At 41.7% G+C, this 24,782-nt stretch overlaps 1 protein-coding gene across 3 annotated transcripts in view; it reads right to left on the bottom strand.

The window, feature by feature from the left end:
- frmpd3 (FERM and PDZ domain containing 3) overlaps positions 1–24,782 on the bottom strand; it is an 83,410-nt gene that overhangs the window by 30,713 nt on the left and 27,915 nt on the right. Inside the window, exon 2 of one of the 3 annotated variants that reach the window (XM_086221386.1) lies at positions 19,059–19,173. Coding sequence is in view for 2 of the 3 variants with exons in the window: in XM_086221384.1 (XP_086077510.1) it covers positions 16,275–16,295 (21 nt within the window). In the remaining variant the exon portion in view is untranslated. Of the gene's footprint in view, positions 1–16,274; positions 17,112–19,058; positions 19,174–24,782 lie in introns of those variants that run through there. The other 2 variants (XM_086221384.1, XM_086221385.1) reach the window with 2 other exon arrangements.

Genomic DNA, 24,782 nt, shown 5'->3' on the forward strand with positions numbered 1-24,782 from the left:
GTCAGAAGGTGACATAGCACTGATTCCTTCGCATACATGATGGCTCTCTGAGAGGGTTAATTCACAAGGGCTGGGTCTGGCTGGTCAGGGAACAGTAGCCCCATCCCCCCTTTCTCTCTCTCTCTCTTGCTCTCTCTCTCTCTCTCTGTCTCCCCCTCCCACCTCTGACTTATCTCATGCTTTAGTGGGTGTGCTGGGAATACCAAGTGGCTGCTCCATCACGATGTGTAATTATCAGGCCTGTTGAGCTGCTGTACTCCAGCTATCCATCTGTTTGGGTCTAGTAAAGGTCCAGTTGCCTCAGTTTGGACCAAAAGGCCATGTTGCTGTACAGCTGTTGTGTAGCTTTTGTTTTCTTTGAGGTTATGTAATATGTTTCTACAGTAGCGCTCAAAATCATATCTACAGAATGGAGTAATCTCACCCTACCATCTGTTCAAGCAGCGCCATTTCTGTAGTGTGTAACACATAAATGGTGGCACAGAGACATTAAATCAACAAAATGCAACAAAATGGTCTCACCGAACAATCTGTGGTGGAAAACCAGCAGCCTGAGAGATAGAAAAATTTCCCTGTCAGTACCATTCACATTTAGTAATGTAGCGCATCTCCTTCACTTAGAATGATTGAGATTATTGATTTAGGTTTGTGGCATTTTGTCATATTCCTCTACAAAGGCTGTGCAGAGTTCACAGATATTCCCAGAGACAGGAACAAACTGACGTATCCGATGACCCAGAACATCCCAAAAGATGTTCAATACAGGACATGCCTGGCGAATAGAGGGGTAGACAGACTTTCAGAAACTGTGTGCATACCACAGTGACATGAGGTCATGCTAAAAAGTAACAAAATGTTGTCAGAAAAGGGATACAGTGAGATCCAATGCCAACTGCATTCATGTTCCCTTGGGAGATGAGCAGCCACATATGCTGACCCAGACCATAAATGTGTGGACAACATCAATAAAGTGTTAACCAACTCCACGGTGTACAAGTGTTCTTAAATTTGCATCATATGAGTGAAAACATGTTCAATCTTCACTTCTCCAACAAGCAAGAGTCCATCCAACACTGAAGTCTCTTCCTGGAGGTCTCTGCTGTGTCGGCAGGCACGTGAGGCAGTGGACTGCCTGTTCAACCACGCGCTTCCTCATCAAGTAGCCATTCTTAGGCGTCATACTGAAGCAGCAGGCAGAGTACGTTCCTTTTTCTGTGAGCATGTCAGTTGCCCAAAATAATCTCCATATTCTGCACCTGTGCAAAGAAGTGCTCATTAACAGGGATTAAACGTAGGACAGAGCAAATCTTGAAATGATCACTTTTGAGAAAGGTTGCAATGCAATGCAGATTTATCTTGGAAATAGTGAACATAGGGATTAGATTGATTAGTGACATCTAGTGGCTCCTTAGTAAAGGCGATTTTATGTCAGGTACTCTTCTGTCTTTGACTTGCAGAGATGGTCACTTACAACACTCCGTCTGTTGCTTTTAACCCCCCGTGTGGAGGAAATGAATAACTGCTTGGCTGCTCATAGAGCGTCAACTCATCAATGAGAGAGAACAATATGTAGCCTGCAGTGGTGCATGTATCTGGAAGAGTCTGAGAACTGCATTGAAGTAGACGCTATTCCTATTGTGGTTGTCACTGCTGAATAATTTGCTTAGTCAGGGCTTTCAATATTTCAAAAACACTGTTCATCAGTATCTTCCAAAGAGTAAATAAGTGCTCAATGAATGCATTGTTATGTGAAGGCTTTGCTTTCAATCAACATGACACGAAAACAACAGTAGCCTATGTAATACCATTCCTCTGACAAATATTTGTTGTTGCAGCTGGCAATGCAAAATGAAATTCTATAATTCAGTTATGGAAGCATGAAAACAGCATAAAAAAGAGAAAAGATTGAATATGAAGAATTAGATATTCAGAGGACAGCTACTCTTGTAGTTGTTGTTGTTTTAACCATTGTAGAATTACACAGAGACTATTAACTGATTACAAGTAAAGTTGGGTGGCCCACTAGCCTGACTAGCACAGAGAAGCCCCACTAACATATAGAAGCCCCACTAATACATAGAGGCCTCACAAGCATATAGATGCCCCACTAGCCTGACTAGCATATAGAAGCCCTACTAGCATATAGAAGCCCCACTAGCATATAGAAGCTCCACTAGCCTGACTAGCATATAGAAGCCCCACTAGCCTGCCTAGCATATAGAAGCCCCACTAGCATAAAGAAGCCCCACTAGCCTGACCAGCATATAGTCAAGTCAAGTCAATTTTATTTATATTGCGCCAAATCACAACAAAAGTTATCTCATGATTCTTTACAGGTAGAGCAGGTCTAGTACCACACTCCTTCAATGAATTTACACCCAACAATTCTCCATCAGCAAGCACATCAGGCAACAGTGGCGCCGAAATCCTTCCCTTTAACAGGCAGGAACGTCGAGCAGATCCAGGCTCAATGGGGACGGCCTTCTGCTTTGACCAGTTGGGGGGAAAGAGCGCAGGAGAGCTAGGCAGAGACAAAGACAGATGATGGAAGACAAATGGAGGAAGACAGATATGCAGAAGGAAAGAGTGGGACAGAGATAAAGAGAGAGAGAAAGGGAAGAGACTGATGGACAGACGGGGACGTGAGCAGGTGGAGCTACGGGTGGCAGCTTGAGCCTCTTCAGGTCTGCAGCCTCCTCCAGCAGCACCCGGGATCTGGGATGAGGGGAGCCCGAAGGCTCTGGAGAAGAAGACGAGTTCGTGATACGTATGAGTATGATTTATGTATGACAAATATAGGAGGACAGAGAGGGAGGAGAGGAGGAGAGGTAAGCCCAGTGCACCATGGGAGATCCCCCAGCAGCCTAAGCCTATAGCAGCATATCTAAGGGCCAGCCTAAGCAGCCCTAACTATAAGCCTGATCAGGCATGTCTTTAGTCTGCTCTTAAAGGTCGAGAGGGAGTCCGCAAACCCCGGACCGAAACTGGGAGATGGTTCCATAGGAGGGGAGCCTGATAGCTGAAGGCTCTGGCTCCCATTCTACTTTTAGAAACTCTAGGAACCACAAGTAACCCTGCATCCTGGGAGTGAAGGGTTCTAGTGGGATAATAGGGGACTATGAGCTCGGTCAGGTATGAAGGAGCCTGACTGTTGAGGACTTTGTATGTCAGAAGGAGAATTTTGAATTCTATTCTAAATTTGACAGGCAGTCAATGCAGAGAAGCCAGTACAGGAGAGACATGGTCTCTTCTGCTAGTTCTCGTCAACATGCGGGCAGCAGCATTTTGGACCAGCTGGAGAGTCTTTAGGGACCTACTGGTGCAGCCTGATAGGAGGGAATTGCGGTAATCCAGCCTGGAAGTGACAAAGGCATGGACTAATTTTTCTGCATCTTTTTGAGACAGGATGTGTCTGATCTTAGCAATGTTTCGTAAATGAAAGAAAGCAGTCCTAGAAATTTGCTTAATGTGGGAGTTAAAGAACATATCCTGATCGAAGAGAACTCCTAGGTTCCTTACGGTCATGCTGGGGGCCGAGGTAATGCCTTCTAGGGTACCTATCTCATTAGATAGGGTGTCTCTAAGATGTTTTGGGCCCAGGACAATGACTTCAGTTTTATCAGCGTTTAACAGAAGGAAATTGTGAGTCATCCAAGTTTTTATCTCCTTTAGACAGGCCTCCAGTTTAGTCAGCTGATTTATTTCATGAGGATGCATTGATAAGTACAGCTGTGTGTCATCAGCATAGCAGTGAAAATTAATTGAGTGTTTCCTAATAATGTGACCGAGAGGAAGCAGTTAAAGGGTGAAGAGGACTGGTCCAAGCACAGAGTCTTGTGGAACACCATAAGTGACTACAGTGGTTTCAGAGGGGTTATCATTAGTTAGTACAAACTGAGATCGACCTAGTAAATATGACCTGAACCAGTTTAGTGCAGTTCCTTTAATGCCAATGACATGTTCCAGTCTCCGTAGAAGGATATGGTGGTCAATGGTATCAAAGGCTGCACTAAGATTTAATAGGACCAGCACAGAGACCAGTCCCTCATCTGATGCTAGTAGGAGGTCATTGGTAACTTTGACTGTTGCGGTTTCTGTGCTATAATGAATCCTGAAGCCTGACTGGAAATCCTCGAATAGGCTGTTGCTGTGGAGAAAGTCACAGAGCTGTTTAGCAACTGCTTTCTCCAGAATTTTGAGAGAAGTGGAAGATTGGATATTAGTCTGTAGTTGGATCCTGGGTTGCTTTTTTGAGAAGGGGTGTAATTACTGACACTTTAAAGGACTGTGGGACGTAACCAGATAACAGCGACACATTGATCATGTCCGAGAGAGAGGTGCTCACGAGAGGTAGAGAGTCCTTAAGCAGCTTGGTTGGGATGGCATCTAGAAGACAGGTGGATGGTTTAGAGGAGGAAATTATTGAACTGAGCTCATGAAGGCTAACGGTAGAAAAACTGTCAAAGTGTATGTCTGGTTATATAGCTGCCTCTAAGGCTTCTTAGGTTATAGGTGCCATGTTGTCAGCTGATGGCAGGAGGAGGTGAATTTTCTCTCTAATAAAGGACAATTTTGTCATTAAAGAAGTCCATGAAGCTCCACTAAAATATAGAAGCTCCACTAGCCTGACTAACATAAAGAAGCCCCACTAGCATATAGAAGCCCCACTAGCATATAGAAGCACCACTAGCATAAAGAAGCCCCACGAGCCTGACTAGCATATAGAAACCCCACTAGCATAAAGAAGCCCCACTAGCCTGACTAGCATATAGAAGCCCCACTAAAATATAGAAGCCCCACTAGCCTGACTAGCATATAGAAGCCCCACTAAAATATAGAAGCCCCACTAGCCTGACTAGCATATAGAAGCCCCACTAAAATATAGAAGCTCCACTAGCCTGACTAGCATACAGAAGCCTCACTAACATATAGAAGCTCCACTAGACAGCCAGACCACCTTAGTATTTTATATTTTAAGTTATCTGATTGAAAGGCTATTTCAGAGTCTGGGGGCTGCAACTGTGAAAAATTAATTCAATAATGCTCTGGAAGCCAGTGGAGAAAAAATGGGACTGATAGGTTCCCTCTTTCCGATCCAGTCAGAAGCCTGGCTACAGTATTTTGAACGGAATTGAACTGGTAAAAAGATGATTGCCTGACCCCAGCATACTGGCACAACAGCAATCAAGCTGAGATGGAATGAATTCATAGATCACTATTTAACCTCCAACTGCAGTTGGAGCCTTCCAGCTGATTAGTTTGCTTCTTTGATGTCTTTGATGTTTATTAAAACAGATTGCTGTCTTTCTAACTTCTATTTTTTTTTATTCAACACATTGTTTCATCACATATTGTTCATGCAGAAGCACAGACAGTGTCTGACAAAAAGAGGCTTACTCCAGTGGAGGTGGCGCGGTGTGATGAGTGATGCCTCCAGTGTGACTTGTGATGAATTGCTCTGCGACTGTGTACTTTCATCCTTGTTAATGGGCTGTGATCAATAGTGTCGCTGCATATCAGCAACCACAGACTGACAACTGGGTACAAAGAGGAAAGGAACCACGTGATAATCGATGTGAATGTGGAGATAATCAACAAGATTACAGGTAATGCCCGGGGTGTGTGTCAAATGGAACATTTGGGTGATTTGAAGAGATTGATAAAATTGTCTCTATTGGGAAAAAACAGTGCACTGCACTGCACCACCGCTGCTGAGGGGAGCATTTGTATCATGATGGCGAAGGCAAGAACATGAGTCTATTTGATCACAGATAATAAGGGCAGGTCTTCTTCCTCTCTTTTCTTGATCCATTAAATGTTCTCATGAAATAGAAGGAAAAGTTGCTGCTCACTACTCATCCCACCTTTCCTCCTAATGTCACTTCTTTGAGGACATGCACAGTCTGTTTGTGGCTGTAAGATGTTGAGTGGAGTAGAGTTGTTCTCCTTGAAGTCCCGTGTCAGTGAATCGTCGTCCCTCATCTCCCTTGTTTAGCAGCTCAGTGTGATAGCCCTTGGTGATGTTTGAGAACAGGGGCGGGGAGAGGTTGGTGCAATACCGTGGTTGTTTGCATGGATGCATTTAATGCATTACTGCTTGACATGCAATAGTTAGTAATGATAGCATCCAAACACTGTGATAACATACTTACTGAGAAAGCTGATGGTTGCTAAAAGCTCAAGAACAAAGCTGCAGTTGGAATGTCACTGTATCCTGATTGTTGGGAGGACTTGTCAACGGAGCTAGGGCTTGCTTAAAAATAGTTTTTCAAATATGGAATTTCTAATGAAATATCTGATTATGATTCAATAAATTCCTAGACCGATCTAATACATGCTGTGTCCTGTATCACTCTATTTCCTGCCCCGTTGGATTAGTCGCGTGAGACCGAGGTATGAGGTCTGTCCACAAGAGACAGGAGAACCAATACGTGACTGAAGCCGGTCCACTGAAAGCACCATCAGAGTTTGAAGGCAGATCTGTGGCCATATTTATGGAATTAAAAGAATGACACCAGAGAAGAGCTGGACAAAAGCAAAAACCATATGTCAGATGCCCAAGCTAGGGAAAAATACTGTGGAAATAAAACATATCTAAAACCATAAAACCAGCCACCACTCAGAAATGCTATAGCCCAGCCAAGCTGCACCGGAGGACGCTTCTGCAGGCAAGTTATCCTCCAACTCAAAATGCACCCCCTGAAAAAAATAACTGAGGGTTTAGCATCAAAAATTCCATCGCAACTTCACAAATATTGGCAAAGAGATACATAAAAGAAAATGATAAAAAGATTTAAATCTGTTCTTTTTAAGATACATGCACTGCGGGATGATCTGTATACAATATAGGTGTCAGTGTTAACGCGTTATTAACTAGTTAACCCAACGTCCCTTTATCGACGATAATTTTTTTTTATCGTGATTAATGCGCACGGTGGTTTTTGACCCTTTGACCATGCCGTAGTTAGCGGAAAACCAGGGGTGAACGCACCACTCGTCACATACACAAGATGCAGCCGGCTGCAGCTTGTAAACAAACAAACAAAAAAAAACAGAGCAGATGAGCGTTAAGGTAGGACTAACATGGAAAATAATACGTCAGTTTTAAATAGAATGTTCAACTTCAAAGCCCTGCCAGATGGCAGTCTGGACAGGAAAAAAGTGACATGCATACACTGTAAAGCTGAATTTAGTTTAGTACAAGCAGTCTTAAGTATCACTTGTCCACGAAGCACATAGCTGATGCAGAGAGCCCTCCGCTCCCTTCTGGCGTAAAACAAACCATGCTGGATTGTTTGGCACCACCCGCAATATCCCCTCTATATCATCCTTTTGTGTGAATGGCTTAATAGTTCGAGTACTTAAGTTAGTACTAGTAATCATTACTATTATATTTGTAGGGCTTGAGTTTATAATTCTTTTTTTTTTTTTTTACTCTGTGCATCTTTTGTTTTGGGGCTGCACGGTGGTGCAGTGGTCTGCACTGTCGCCTCACAGCAAGAAGGTTCCAGGTTTGAGCCCTGGCTCTAGCACGGGATCTTTCTGTGTGGAGTCTCCATGTTCCCCCTGTTCCTGTGTGGGTTCTCTCTGGTACTCCAGCTTCCTCCCACAGTCCAAAGACATCAAGAGAGGACGAGGCTGATTGATACTCTAAATTGACCATAGGTGTGACTGTGAGTGTGAATGGTTGTCTGTCTCTATGTGTTGGCCCTGTGATGGACTGGTGACCTGTCCAGGGTGAAGGCTGCTGGGATAGGCTCCACCCCCTGCGACCCTTACCAGGATAAGAAGGAGAAAATATATGGATGGATCTTTTGTTTTGTTTGTACTTCTGGACAGTACATTGCTCCAACACTAATAAACATGCTGCATTTGCAGAAAGCAACTTTTTGCCTACTCCCATGTTGATATGGTCAAATGAAAAATATCAGTTTAAGGTAGATTTAGAGCAGATAAAAGATATGTGACTAATCTTGAGTTAACTATGGACAACCATACGATTAATCAGATGAATTTTTTTTAATCGACTGACGGGTCTAGTATACAGTAACTCCAATAATCTCTGAATTACAAATGACCATCTTCATACAATTTGCAGCACTAGTAAAAATCTCTTGTATAACCAATCATAAATATTAAATGTATATATAAATACTGAATCAAATCGAATCAAGACCTTGTGATTCAGTGGTTCCCAGCTCTAAACCACTCAAAAATCAAAAACTTGAAAGTGCAGTTTCATGGAACTCCCAACAATACAGTTTCTAGATGTGATCAGAAAGTACACACACACACACACACACACACACACATACACTCTTTTGTTGTTTGATATTTGGACAGGAGAAGAAATATCTGGCCTGTAGAGAAACAGAGAGTGACGCCAGTTTAAAGTTCAGAGACATACAGACATCAAGCTCAGTGACACAAGAGCAATGGAGACAGTTTCACATTCATGCTCAAACATTTTAATATCAGGACAAACATGGATCTGATTGCATTACGATAATTAACAGCTGTGTTACTGTCAAAATGACATGTATTCTTTCTGCTGCTTGGCTTAAAAACGGAAACAAAACCAAACAGAGCGCAAAGAGCAGCGTAAAAGACAAATGACGTGCTTATGAACTACCGACGGCAGTAAAGTCAGGAAAGACACAAGATGTTTACAATGTCCCATCAAAGGGAGCAGTTTGGAAATGGCAGCACCATTATGACATCGCTAGAAGGTTCACACTGACACAAGCGAACCCGTAAAAATCACTGCTGCTCACAATCCAGAGGCTTGTAGGGTTCAGACAAAACGGTGTGTTTTTGAGGCCTGAGGCAGCTTCACCTTTAACATTTTCTTCTTTTCCCTGACTGACCCCATGTTAAAGTTAGAACAACAAATCGTGGACATGCTATTTCAAGGAGAAAGTACATTTATTTGCAAAATCCAGCCTTCTCAACACTCCACTTTATTTCCTTATATTTAAGTTTTTTTGGATGACGAGAGGAACGCCACTGGCTTGTCGTTGAGTCTGGAAGCAGACTGGGTTGAGCACCAATACATTTCTTATCGTACAACTGCCTCCTTGACTCATCCCGGGCCACAGCACATGCACAAACATACACACTCACACACGTCACACTGCAACATCACACATGCTTGGGTGTGATAGAGAGAAACAGGAAGTCAAGGGAAGAGAGAGAGAGAGAGGGAAGAAAATGGAGAATCTACCCCCTCCTCTTTGGAAAATACATTTTCTGTGTTGAGATAGTTGATAACCAGCCACTGCTGCATCGACCTTCACTCTTAATATCTTATTAAGACAAGTGCTGCATTACTCATACCGTGGCTCAACATTTTCCTTATGAACCATAACTAAGAAGAAAGACTGGAACGGTAGCCATGAGGTCCGAGGTGACATTTACAATCTAAAAACGAGAGCTGCATGTACTTAATTAAGAAATAGCAGGGGACATCAGCTACTCTCTTCTTCATTAATTCCTAGGAAAGCTTATTTCATGCTCTGGAAAGCCTTTACGTCACACACGTGCTTTTGAGTGTACGCATGCCACAAAACACAACAATGACATACCATCTTCAAACCTGCAGACGTGAGCAAGCACAAAATGTTTTTGTGTGTCTCCGAAGAAAAACATGAACAAAACACTGCAGCAAATGTTGCCAGCTGTTAGTGAGCATTTCTCCTTTGCCAAGATAATCCATCTCCTACAAAGTTGCACAGGTGCAGCGTATCAAGATGCTGATTACAAGCAATACACAGGTGCTCCTGACGATGGGGTCAATGAATGGTTGCACATCCTCCAGATTTATCCTATCAGATGTCACAAGCTTAAACGGAGAGGGCAGTTGGAACGTTGCAAACCACCATGTTGATTCTGAAAATTGCTGATATCCGTGTAAATATTCATTTATCAACAAAGACTAACTTGAGCACCGACCTCTCGGTCTCTCAGTGACTTTTGCGTCGCAAAAACCAGTCATTCGAGGTGTAATTGTGTAATTTCAGGTCAAAAACAAAACAAAAAAAACATTACAGTCGAAGTGAGAATCACTTTCAAGTTAGCGTAGTTTACTGGAGCAGCACTGCGTAACCATTTCTGTTGGCATTCTCCACCCTCCCACTTTGCGTGCTGCAGTTTTTGAAGCACCATTGCTACATGAAACCTTTCCTCGGCGCTATCCACAGTCGCTGGCAGCAGCCCACACGCTGAAAATTTCAAGTCTGACGAAAAATTGGCAGGCCTCCTTCAATTCTTTTCGGTGAATAATTAGATATACAACAAATATGTTTAGAACATTTGCTGCCAAACATGGACGAACTGGCATGTTTCAGTTATGGAATGTTTTCTGTGCCAAGCATGGCCTATCTTGGTTTTCCCGAAATTGATTTTGCAAGGGCATCACTGCTGCATCCTGTGACAGTGACGGTGGCTTACAGGAAAGAAAGAGTGTTTCTTCTACTATAGCAGCGTGTTAACAGGTGGAGCCAGGTGTTTGTCCTGGCACAGAAGAATGGAAGAACCAGGAGCATCTCAATAAGATAATGGGTGCTTGTTTCTGGGACAAAAAAAAGGAGAAAAGAATCAATAAGGTATGCTTTTATAAATGAAATTATCAGCAAACACAGTACAAAAAAAATTTACTTTATATGATTTATTGAAAATTGACATTTAAAAATCAAGCCTTTCTTAGAAATTCTTTCTTAATTTGATTGAATGAGAATGTTGCCTGACATTTTTTGGTGATCGCAGCAACATGTTGTTGCTTTTTGTTGCTTTGTTTTACTTGGTTAGAATTTTTGAAATATTAAGTACATCAAATCTTTCATAAATCTAAAATATCAATCTGTGTCCAGTTCATAGAAATAGCAAACGGTCCCTTTTGCTTTGCCAGTCCGTCCTCTCTACCAGGGATTCACCGTCCTTGAAAATAAAGACCAGAGTTTTAAAAACCTCTCGTCAAAATCACTGTCACAACCGTCGCACATTTTGATTTTACTGAAGTTGATACCCTTCATTCAGTCATTATTTTGACAAAACATCATTGCGACATTTGTTTCTAAAAGAAATCCTGTGTACTTGGTAAGTTGTGATTTACATATTCCTCAGGTCACTGATCACCATAGCAACCTGCAGAGAAAGGAGCAAAGTATTCTCAGTACAGCGCAGCAGCTGATTCCTGAGGGCTGAGGAACCAGCTCAGGTTGTGAGTAAGAGGTTGTTGCACCGTCGCACCTCGGGGACTACATCTACAAGTAGATCCACTTCATCTGATTCAAAGCTGTTCCACAAAGGCATTTACTGTAGCGATATTCTACTTGTTTTATTAATTCAGTTCTTCACAACACAGGCCCCTGAATACAATATGCATGCAAAGTTCTGCCCTCGTGTGTTTTTGTCTTTGTTTATTCCTGTTCTGTTTGATTGCCTGCCCCGCCTCCTGCGTCTGAGCTGTGTCTTGTTTATTAGTCCTTTTTGTGTATATAATCCTGTTTCCCCTCCTTTTAGTTGCCAGATCATTCCCCTGTGCTCTTACAGTGTTTTTCTTTTTTTTTTTTTTTCCAGTGAGTGCTCTTGTGTTTCTGACCTCGGACTGTTCTTTGGATTATTGCCTTTGTCTTTGCCCTGATGCTTTTGGTTGCCTTGGTTGCTGCAGTTTTCAGAGTTTCGACCTTGCAGTGTTTAATGGAGTTTTCACTCGCTGTTCCTCCACTGTGCTGTTGCTGCCAATTACTCTGCCAACTCTCAGGTTTGCACATTAAAGACTCCTTAACACAAGTCCATCATTGTTCTCTGTGTGATCCCTGCTCTCTCCTCCGATGGTTCTGGTGTTACATCACACGCATGTGTTTGTGTGACTGTGCCTACCTGCTGTCAAGATGATGATTTCAAGGGTCAATAAAATGGAGCCGCAAATGTGTTGTCTGGTCCAAGAAGCACCGTGTGAAGAACACACACACACACACACACACACACACACACATATATATAATCTGCACACTGGTCAGGTCACTTCCTGGTTTAAAATTCCATAGAAAATCTGCTGAAATATCAATGGAGGATTTGACTGGTAAATTTACTGCTGGGGTTGCTCAGAAGATGGCCGGTTAGGGTTAAGCTCTACAGTAAAAGTTTAGCCTCTGGAGACTCACATTACTTTGACCGTGACATAGAGAATGGGTCCACAGCACTTTGTTCTTGGACCATTAAAATAAAAGGAATGAGAAATACCTCAGGTAATACAGTTATTAACAACCTCAGTCGCAAAAGAAGTAGAGAGAACGAAAATTACTACAGCCAAGCTGGACTTTGCTTTCATTGTGTCTCCGTCTACAAAATATTTCATCTGTCAAACTCAATTTTTTTTTGCAACATCATTATGCCTTAAAGCCTTTTATGTGTATTTTTTTTATCTGTCGTTCCTTCAGAGGGAAAGTGAACGTCAAGATGAAACTCTCAGCATTAATAATGACTTCATTAGTAGCCCATCTCTGTGATTAATTGGAGTGTTGTGTCACCCATTGTGACAGGGTGCCTCGTTGTGAGACGGTGTTGTGATGGAAGCTGAGCACCGTGTTGATGAGAGATGATCACACACTTGTAAGACAGGCAGCATGATCACACACACATCCCACCTTATCTCAGCGCGAAGATGCCACTGAGATAAAGGCTTTTCACTGTGAGACTAACTTGGTGACTTTAAGTTTGATGGACTACCTGTCATTGACTGATTCCAGTGATTTGCAATGTTTTTATATCCACTTAGTGTCACAAGCTCAGCTGTGTTAGAAGAAGCTGGCATCTCTCTATCTGAACATGAGAAGCAAAACATCCGCAGGGCCTCTGAGCCTTTCGGCTCAAAGGGGTCTGAGATAAGAAAATCCACTGTGTTTGATGGCTGCTCTAAGCTTGCAGCACATTCATACAAGGAGCAGGAGAAAAAAACAAAGTTGCATCCACAGTAAACACAAAACTGAGGTTAGGAAGAGTAGAAACTGAGTACTTGAAGAGAAAGCTGGAGTAAATTGAGTGAGGGCAAGGATGAAGTGAGACAAGGGTCATGGTGGTGAGATAAGGAGGACTCTACCAAAGGCTGATGAGCTGTCTGCTGTTTTTGAACTGATAAACGCCCACCGCTACAACCTGGAGCCTGGCCTTTGATAGGGGATTGGCTGACTGTTGTTGGCTTGAACGACTTTGAACAAGGCGTCTGCAGTTGGTGCATTGCGGCCGTGCAGCAAAAATCAGCTCCAGACCTCCAGAGCAGGAATGAATGTAGCCTGTCCTGTCTGGCTGGGGGCCAAAGTAAGAAATGTCAGGGTCCCTTAAAATCAAAACACATGATGATTTTTGCCTCTTTTTTTTTTTTTTTTTTAGGTCTTCACATATTTTGTTTTACATGTACAGATTTGGTTCAAAAAATATGAATTCCTGAGGCTGATATTGGAATGTAATTTTGAAGGGGACTCCATTAATGATCAGATAATGAAGACAGAGTTGAGCTAATTTGATGGTATGTCAATTAGTGTATAAAGAAACTGCAAATTAATTTTCATTTAAGGTTGATCCATTATTCTTAACAGTGACATAGTGACTTGATCATTTGTTAATGGCAAGCACCAATCAATGTCAGCATTTCCATCCATCCATTTTCTTCCGCTTATCCTGTTAAGGGTTGCGGGGGGGGGGGGGGGGGGGCTCTCACAGCAGCCTTCAGGCGAGAGGCGGGGTTCACCCTGGACAGGTCACCAGTCCATCACAGGACCAACACATAGAGACAGACAACCATTCACACTCACAGTCACACCTACAGTCAATTTAGAGTATCAATCAGCCTCGTCCTCTCTTGATGTCTTTGGACTGTGGGAGGAAGCTGGAGTACCAAGCCCTTTAATTTGGTTGACTGCAGTGAATAAACTCTTTTATGGAGACTGACTGATTAAATGATAAAAATTGAAAATGACTGCAACTTCTGTCAGGTGTGTAAGGGCCTGTCATATCCGAATTTCATTACAAAGTGGATTGTTTTGTTTTTTCCCTCAAAGAGCAAAATTTAGCATTTTTTGTCGAAAGTTTCCATGTCAAGTGACTCTGAATCAGTACCAGCACAAGACTGGATATATAGGACACACTTCTATTTATTGTATTTAAATGTTTTACTATGTTTGTTTCTAACTGTGTCAGGGTTAGGGTTAGGGTTAGGCAAAATTATTCTTTTTTTTCTTACAGTTCAAAATGCAGCAGTTTCTTTCAGTAGCTTCCTTCTCATGTCAGCCAGGGACTCAAATCATCTAGCTATTATTATGTGGCTCGAAATATGGAATACACTTATTTTTACTGGATGCTCTTTAGCTTTTTAAACAGCAGAATTTATATATTTTCTTCATATTCAGCAAATTCACCATTTCGCTTCCATTTCCTCTGCCCTGGGGACTCAAAACCAGTACCATCAACTAGTACTAAGAAGCGCACCTCTTTTTATCGCATTTTATGTCTTAGTATTTTTTTATACATACACCTGAGAGCAAAATTCCATGTTTTTTTTGTTACAGTGCAAAATTCAGCATGTTATTCTTGTCAACAGCTACTATGACATGTGACTTAGGGACTCCTAATTATTACCAGATAAAAAATTCAGGACACATCACATACTGTTCGTCCAAAATGAGTTTTTTTTATTTTTTTATTTTAGGGGTCAGTCAGGGGTCATGCCTCTCCTGGGGCTCATCATTTTAATACATGGCTTGACAGTTGTGACAGTTTGACTCTGAAGTGCCAGTCAGGAGCACATCTGACAATATTTAGTTTTAATCAACTTGAGAATAATAATTAAAAAAAAAAACTCCCCTCATGGGCAAGAGAAAATATCATTAGAATCAGGAATTAGGGTTGTTTAGTGTCACAAAGAAATCTGGAAGTGCTTCAGAAGATCAGGACACAAAACAAAACACAGAATTTAAACCATCTTAAAGGTGAAGGACAAAAGGCCGTACATTCGGTCACGCATGTTATCAGTCTTTTGTAAGCATAACTGAATGAACTGTCTCTCTCTCTCTCTCTCTCTCTCTCTCTCTCTCTCTCTCTCACACACACACACACACACACACACACACACACACACACACACACACACAAACACAGGAGTCAGAGTTGAGATCTGAATTAGAAAAGTTCACTTCAAGTTCAGTCCAAGACAATTAAGGCAGGAGACCAAAGCTCAGCAAAAACATAATTAAACTGTAATTTTCCTCCGACCAAAAATAAAGATAAGTTCAATTCAAGTTCACTCCTTGACAATTGAGGACATTTTCACATTACGATTGATTCACAGTTTTCTACTGCCACACTGAACTCGATGACACCGACAGTTTTGGTCTCTCCAGCCTCTGTGGTCAAGTTGGTGAGCATCATTAATAATCCAGTCCTACTAACAACATCCCTGCTGAAAAGTTGCAGAATTAATATCTAGATCTTTCTCATGGCTTCTCCTCTGCCCTCCGTACGAGCCCGTGCGTAGGTTGAGCTCCTCGGGCAGAGGCCTTTCATCTGTTCCAGAGGCCCAACAGAAAATTAAATGTGACATTTAATTTCCATGTCTTTAAATAAAGATGATGTGGCTCACATAACATTAGTTCAGGTTTGGTCCTAGCAGATGTGTTACACTTTTACTAGTCTTCTCTCAGGCACTTCTGAAGAGTGAAGCCTCATTTTGTACATTTGGCCACACACACAGGAGATGCAGCTCTAAAGACAGCAACAATAGCCAGCACAGTTTAGCACGATGCACACCTGCACACCCACTCTTGAAAACAAACAAATGTTAAAGCCGAACTGTGAATCCCCATCACAGATGTAGAGGCGAGGGGCATGAAAAAAGATACTGTTACAGCAACATGCATGTCTTAAAAGAGATTTGAGCACACCTGGATGAGAAGCCCTCTCTGAGCATTTTTACCTAGTGCTGTATGTGTGTGAGTGTGTGTGTGTGTGTGTGTGTGTGTGCGCGCGCGCGCGTGTGAGTGTGTGTGTGCAGGTGTGCGTACGTGTGCACGTGCAATCGGGGGAGGGGGCACAACTTTGTTCACCCCCTAGCTAAAATAGCATGTAGCTTAATCAATTTGATCCATACGACCACTGATGCAGGTCAGAAGTCCCATCAATAAAGTAGCAGAAGAACTTTAAACTGGAAAAGATGGTTGTTAAGCCAGATTATCAGTATTAAACTTCACCATAAATGTGTATTTTGCCTTTCAAATACTCACAAATAGGTATCTTGTGCTCATGAGGAGGTTTTTATCCCACCTTCTGCTTCTCTTCTCTGTGACTCCAGGGTGCAGAAAGAGCCAGCCACGTATATTCAGCCAAGTGTTTTTGGATTAGTGAGCATACAAAAGAGAAAAGAAGAAGTGAGGCAGAAAGGGTGAAAACCACCACCTTTTCGAAGTAGTTGAAAGGCAAAAAAAAATCTTTTTTGATGAAGCGTAGCTTTAAAGTCCATTTATCTTTGATATAGGAAAGTCTCAAGCCTCAGAGCAGGTCCATAATCCACCTCAAGGTGGGTCTAAAGTTTTAAGATCCTGCACTCTCATTGATTGGAGCTCTCATCGCCGCAGCACGCATTATTCACCAGATGAGATGTAAAGAGTAATTACATAAAAGTGCAATAAATTCATGCTCAGCTGCATTTGCTCCTTTTTTAATGTTTTGTTTTTAGTTTTCAATTTTACAACATAAACAAACCACAACGAGTAAACCTGCAGAAAAAAATATGGCTACCAGATTATAAAATAGTTGGTCTGATTAGCTGAGTATGACTCTCTCAGATGTTACACCACGGTAAACAACATTTTATGAGTGAGGCAGAATAAGTACATAGACGCAATAGTAAATTGCCCTTTTAGACAGGTCAGAGTCTCTGTGGAGGTGGAATAACGTGGCACTGAGACAAAAAGGGCCCCAAATTCTTAAAAAAAAGCTTTGTTCTTCATGTGATGTGTATGCAGGTGCAGCATCTCCATGTGCTTAATTGACACCATCTCCTGAAGAGGCTGCTTCAAACATGGAGGGTGAGAGAACAACCTTCTGAGCAGTTAGCATTGCTCGATGCAGAGCAGCTTGTAGGTCATGAGAACCCAAAAGCATTTGCTCCTTTCAAGTGAGTGTGAATTGTTTCCGATGACGTTCGTGATCCGTCATCGGGTCATCGGCATGTTAAACTAAACATGGCTCATATAAAGCACAAACATACACATCATTGTATGATTATCCACAGTTAGCATACAACTATGCCATAATATAACATGCTGTCATTCACATGTTGTTGCCCGGGTGTTTGCTTTCCCTTCCATGTTCGTGTGATAAAGTAAAAGACACTGGTAATGGTCCTCCTGGTACTGGGATGGGGCTCCAATCCCTCCAGTGTCCCACTGACTGGCATTTAAATGTAAGCCCACAATTTATAATCCTTTAATTTTAACAGTTGTTACGAACTTACAAATAGTAATGCTTGTGACACTTAGCGATATCTACAACTATCTAGCACGCACGCACACACACACACACACACACACACACACACACACACACACACAAACACACGCACAGCTCCCTCTCACCATCTCATTGTATTCAGTGCCTTCTGTGGTCCTCTGCCTTCACCACTGTTTGTCCGAATCTGTGCGACAGGACATGTTAAACGTGTCACTCTCATTGTGCGGATGTGTCACTCCGCACCTGTGCAGAGTGGAGCAACTCAATGTGTTAGTGTCTTATTTAGAGGAAACTTTGTGTGAGGTCGTTACAGAAGATATAGCAAAACCAGAAGAACACACTTGATGCTGTTTTTACACCAAAAGTCCATCTACGTTGCAGTGGGAGTGTCCTGATAGTGAGTTCTCCCAAAGTCACTTGTGCAGCAGCAAAACATCTCAGCTCAGCGTGTTACCTCAAATTAACTTGAGAAAAAAAAGACACACAGCAGGCTTTTTCATGTCTGGGACAGACCTGTATTAACGTGTTAAGCGAGTAAAGTGATAAAACACACTGATACGGCATGGAGGGGGTCCTAACAAGCATAAGTGGCCCCCTCTGTGAGACAAGAAGTAGACTCGTGAGTTGATTACGATCCTGGAGCACTGCGGGGATAAACAACATGTTTTTGATGTTCTTGCGCTTCATATGCTAATTAGGGGACGCCGTCTGATTGTTGAGATTTTGTTTTTTGGTGCACTACGCTGAAGATCTGATTTGACGATATTTTACTGTAAAACTAGTATTATTACAACAGTGCTGGTGTATTACTTGCATATGCAGGACTGCTGCTGAGGACTGCAGCAAATGTGATTGCTGTATTGACCGCAGTCATTTACAACCGTGCTGTTATGGCCGTCGCCACTGGCTGATGTACCTGGCGAACAGAGACGCCATCACTCTGCATGAGCTTTCTGCTCACTGGCATAGAATCAATGCTGAATTGCAGATGGGAGCAAAAGCTGCAGAGGACACACACACACACACACACACACACACACACACACACAAAACTGAATGTGTGTGATCAAACCATCACAGTAGAACCATAACAGAGGCTTTATATAAAGAGTTTGTAACCATTTACAGACGATAAGTTGAATGTCTTGTGATGAAGAGAGAGAGGGAGAGGCAGAAGAGGTTAGAGGCGAAAGCACTGAGGATAATTATGTGTGACTCATTTTAAATGGCATATTAAAGCAGACTGATCAGTCAGTGAGAAAGAGCTTATGCATTAACGCCAAATTTAACTATATAAGGCTTTTGCCTATGGCTCACATAGATAAAGGATTTAGAATTTAATCCTTGTAAGATTGGGTTTTATGAGCTTTTGTTACATGACTAAGAAGTGAGAACGATGGAGTTTGTTCGTTCACATGACTCCTCCGTCTAACCAGCTTCGGATTGAATTCACCTTTTCGGTTGTATAAATAAACAATCTCTGCGTGATATTTATTCGTCAGTACAAATTTGGCACATAAAAGAGAGAAAAGATTGAAGGTACAATGCGTACTTACAGTGTCTGAGTGTTGGCTGACGTACAGGAGGTTTTCTTTTTTTTTTTTTCAGCGAGGATCACCCATAAACCCTCTCTCACACGCACACACACAAACAAGTTTGTGGTGTGGGTACCTGTTGGAGAGATGAGAGGGAAAAGAAAAGCACAAAAGTCAGTAATGCTTGTCACGCTCTGCAGACGCTGAATAACCTTACGACGCTCAGCCTCACAGCGGCTTTGGCAAATAATACAAGTCCTCTGTCAGGGAATTCAAAACTGGTGAATCGTATTATATTGAATAGCAGATTCATGAATAATTGACTTAATGTTATTGATGTTTTTGGTCAATATTCAGGGCCTATGTTTTTTTAATTTTTTGTCTGCGAGTATGTATATATGTTGTTGTCAATGATATTTTTTCTCCACTGGAAACCAAGAAACCTAAAAAATAAATACAACTTTCCTATCAACAGATAAACATCAGCCACTACCATCAATTAATACCAGATTCTGGCCAATTCTAATATACGGGTGATAAACTGCTGCAAACCCAAATGATTTAATATGTATTTATATATATGGAAAAGAGTTGTGTGGTCCAGATTTGTGTGCAGCTGCCTGCGGTAATTCTGTTTGAACATACTAAAATAACATTTACAGCTTCCTTATTGACTTTTCCATCTTCATTGTTTCTGTGGTGATGTCATTCAGTATCAAGAGGTCGTGGTCATTTTCATCCTGCGTGTTGGTGATGTCATTGTTCATTTTATCCATTAAATACGTCTACAGCAGCAGTAGAGAGTACTGTTACCGCAGTAAAAAAAAAAAAAAAGATCTGGGAAGGAAATGTTAAGAAATAAAAACTTCATCTCATATCCGTAAATCAGCTTTTTTGCTAAAATTCTAATCCACTCTTACTGATTTCATTTCAGCATTTCGGATAAATCTACTTTGATGTGATCGCTAACAACATGAAGACCCATCGCTGCATTTTATAGACTAATGTGAACTCGTGTAAATGTTTGACTGCTGTGAACCTTGAATAGCAAGTGCGTGCTCTCTCAGCAGTCAGAACTACACATGTACAAGATTGTGTTTGTGCCCTGTAATGATGTCCAACGCCCCCACTCCTCCCACCCCCATTACGCCCTGCCAAGACTTTGTTTTTCAGCTGTAATTGGAAATCCAACAACGCTATCCAATTAAGCTGTCCTCACCCCCCCATGCACGCACACACACACACACACACACACACACACACACACACACACACACACACACACACACACACAGGACATTTGCATACATTTACGACTCAAACACTCTGCCAATTTGTTGCCCATCAAACCTGTATGCTTCACTTGGGAAAAACCATTTTGTCAGTGTCAAAGCAGTTTTAATTGATTTTTTTCACCATTAGAACAAATGTGCATCTTGACACAAATTATAATTTGAGATCCCTTAATTAAATGATTCTCCAATCACAGTATGCATTAATTTCATATTACATCATATCTTGCGGAGAGTTATTCCACACTTCTAATAGAATCACCCACATGCACATTTATGTCAAAATTTCATAAATGGTCGCGTTCCCCGCAGCTTCGATGACAAGATGGCAAATCGGAACTTGGAGATCTCGTAGAACAGTCACCCACTGCTACTAACAACCGACCCAGGAGCATTTTTTACACGTCGGATATTGAATCCAGCACAAGAAACAGATCTGACATGAAAGTAGGAGGAAATTAATTAGCACCAGTGAGGCCCCATGGTGCTTCCTGTAGTAATATGGCTAAATGTTTCATTAGCTTGCACATAGCAGGCACCGGCTGTTCCTGCTGTAGCACCATATTAGACTCTCTAACTGCTGTGGACAACAAAGTGGATCTATTTACCCTGAGACACTGAGCAGTGGTGCTGTTTTTAGCTGCAAGTGTCAAAAGAGCACTTACACAACACGAAGCTGGACAAAACCGGGGGAGGAAGTTAAGCAAGGGGTGGGGGGTAGATTTGACAAATTGATACTTTATTTTACTGACCACTTTGATCCTGCATCTGGCAGTGCAACTTCTGTTTACTTTCTGAGAAGAATAAATGTCAAAATTTGACTTAATGTTCATTTTTATCACAATTTTAGATGTGGGCATCTTCCTAAAATGTCTCCAGAATGTCCTGATTTGTTTTCTCTCTCACTGATGACTTCAGTACTTCATAAATAATTCCTCCAGCTCAATTTGAGTTAAATTTACCAACAGCGGAAGAAGGCGCTTTACGTTTAAGGTGTTAAAGGCACAGATGTTCCCTTAGATGAAGGTAATAAAGTTGAGTTTTAGGGTACGTTTGATTTGTGTGGAGCTGTAGCAGAGTTTCAGACACTTTTTTTTTTTTTTTTGGCTGTAGGCATCTTATGGAAATTTACAGTTCATAACAAGCCCAATTTTCTTATCTTTTATTTTTGTTTTGTGTTGTTGTTTTTTTGGCAGAAATTATATCCGACACTGATGAGTCACCCCAGATGCATCATGAGCAACATCACGATTCTTTAGTAATAATAAGGAAAAAAATCCGCTCGAAACAGAAACGATTCAAGTACCACTTAAAAAAAGTTAATCTGTAATAGTTGGTTACATACAAGAATTTGGAATGAGCATCTGCAAGGATTATTAACCATTTATGCTCTCTGTGACCATTAACCCCTGAGCCAAATTGGCAGTGAAAACAGGACATGTCATGTTTAATACTCTGATATCCTGCTGCTTGTGGAATCTCAGATTTGGTCAGAAGCACCTTAAGAACCCAGTGACTGGTTACTGGGATGATTGAGTTATTCATCACATGCTGTTGCCATGGAGAGGTGGACAATTGTTCATCTTTCACCATAGAACAGGAAATTGTGGGAACTGGACTGCACATGGAGTCTTTTCCAAACTTGATTTGTTTGGCGAGAGTCCTGGCCTAAACCCAATGTAACACACATCAGTTGATTGACATCAACATGACACTATATGATGCACAACATGTTGTATGGTAGGTGTGTGTCCTCGAGCGCAACCTAGTTGATGCCCATGGGTCAGCTCCTTCATGGAATCTCTGAATATTATCAGGTTCACCTCCCTCTCTCTCTAGGGACCAGCCAGACACTCCAACACTTGAGTGCCCTCTCATCGCTGCTTGCAGCTTTAATTGGAGATTGACTATGAAAGTGCCAGCAGCTGAAAGTTCGCCTCGGTGCAGGCATGCACCAAAATCTACACCAAGATTAACAAGAGTTTGTGAGAAAGCTAATTAAGGGCTGTTAATCAAGGAGGAGATAGCTGTGTGCGTTGTACTGTACCGTCTGATCCATGATTCCACTTCCCTAGTAACTCGAGTTAATATTAAAAATCAATCAAATTTAAATCTAAAGTTAAAAATATCCGATTATGTTTTTGATTTTTACAAAAAGAGCATTTGGCTGTGATAAAATAGTTTGAATAACAAACTCAGCTTGACTAAGTGGTTCTTTAGTTTGTACTTGTTTCCTAAATTCCGCATAAAAGTCACTGATCCTGTAGCTTCATTTGCTTCTTTTCTTCAAGAGCCTCGTTAGATCTCGTTTTCTGTCTGAGTAGTTTGTCTGAGAGGACGTTTGATTGCTTAAATGCATTTTTCCTAGGTTCAGTTAGCTGATTGATGAGTGTCTTGTCAGGTTGCTGGAGCTTTGCTTTGCTGAATTCTTAAACAGATAGTAAGGAGCCTCTTTCTTCCAGCTCAACCCTCTGTCGCCCTCATTTCTTCCCATCAACTAAATGATGCTTATGTCTCCCTTCTGATTTTTTACTCACTTATCTTCCATTACTCTCAAAACTCTTCTCATCTGCTCTCCACCTATTTTTTTCCTGTATATGCCGTAAATAGATCCTCTTGTTCATCTCATCCAGATGATATTCTTGCAGTGCCTCTCCAAATCTTCAAGCTCTCAGCCCCCCCCCCCCCCCACACACACACACAAACACTGTGGACACACAAATTGTAACGCTTCTTCACATCTGACAGCACCTTCTCTTCTTCTCTTCACAGCCTTCTCCTCTTCCTTCACACTTTCACACCTCTGGTTATTTCTGTGGCTGCAGCAAACACAACCAGGACTCTGTCAACCATCATACACACACCTGATGCTAGTGAACACTTGAAGTAGGTCAGCGAGGGTGTGGACAATTGGTAAAAATGTAGTAAAAAAAAAAGTTTTTAAAAAAAGTGTGAAAAGAAAGGAAGAAAGAAGCAGCACTGATTGTGTTTAAGGGCCTATAGTTTTTCATATCTAATTTATGAGCAGCGTATTGTACCGTGATTGGCCTGTGTGCCTTCATGGGCGGGTCTAAGCGATGGCCTTCTCTCAAAAAGCTTTATATTCACACACACACACACACACACACACACACACACACACACACACACACACACACATAGATGGTGGAGGGTCCTGTGGAAGGTGCCAACTTGTTCATCAGGAGCAGTGAGAGGTTCAGTGTGTTGTTCAAGGACACTTGGACATGGTCTTTGGGAACAGACCCTCTGATATTAGATGTCCACTCTTCCTCCTGAGCAAAGCCGTCCAATTCAAGCTCGACAAAAATATAAGCACATAACGCTCTATAGATGTGAATCGAAAGGAGCCACAGTAAGTGCGATAACCTGACGTCCATCATTTTATAACTGAGTCCTGGAGAACAACTGACTGATGGAAATGTTTTGGCACCTCTGACATCATTTGCCGCTGCAGATGCTGCTGCTGATATTTCAGCACCTCGGACAGCGACCAGCGAACGTCTGCACCTTGCCTCCATCTACAAATCATCCGCCGATGACTGATCAGCGTCATCTCTGGTGCACCTCCAGGCTCTAAACACCGCTTAGATATTTTGTTGTGATGACACCATGATAGGTTTTTTTTTTTTTTTTTAAGCTGCAGGTGTTAAAAGAGGACTTACACAACAACACAACAGTGGAATCACTGCACACAACAATTCGCAGATTTGTAGACATTCTAATACCTTGTTGATGCTTTTCTATTCACAAATATACGAGGGAAATGTAATCATCTGAAGATTCAAGTCAAGAATAAAGAGACGGAGAAGATTAAAACTATTATGATGTAAATGTTTTTTAGAATAGAATTAAATCAAATATTCAGAAAGTGCGGAAAAAATGAAGCGGATTGAATTTTTGGGGTTGTCTACCAACTAAATCACTTCACCGAGAGTAAAAAAGAAGTATTAATATGTCATTTTCATTATTCCACTGAGAAGATAAAATGTTCATACACATTCTTTTAATCGCATTTTCTGCCAGTATTGCATGTTCCTTCAATCTAATCGCTGACATTTACATATACAACACATTTCTTTCAAGCTGCTAGATGTTGAGTTGTGGAACTGCTTTGCAATGACGCACGCGCGTGTCACGGCACATTGAAACGGACAGGATTTTCTTTCCGACACTAACGAAATACATCAAGAATTAATTGTAACCTCTATCATTTGATTCCTCCCAAAGTTCAAGCTTAAAAGAGAAGCCACTTTATTTAAAGAAAGAAGAAGCTCTCACCAAATTTCAAAACCCCCATGCATTCTGCTCTCATCAGAACTTATTAATCACCTCTTTCCCTTGTGTTCCCTAAAGTCCTTCCTTCAGTTGTCATTCACTGCATCCCCTCACTAATGGAAGCTTTAAAAGGACTATTAAGAAGGAAAATGATGTT

Source organism: Aulostomus chinensis, chromosome 13 (assembly GCF_037954235.1).
Source record: "Aulostomus chinensis isolate RoL2024-O1b breed Wild chromosome 13, RoL_Achi_v1.0, whole genome shotgun sequence".
NCBI classification, from domain to species: Eukaryota; Metazoa; Chordata; class Actinopteri; order Syngnathiformes; family Aulostomidae; genus Aulostomus; species Aulostomus chinensis.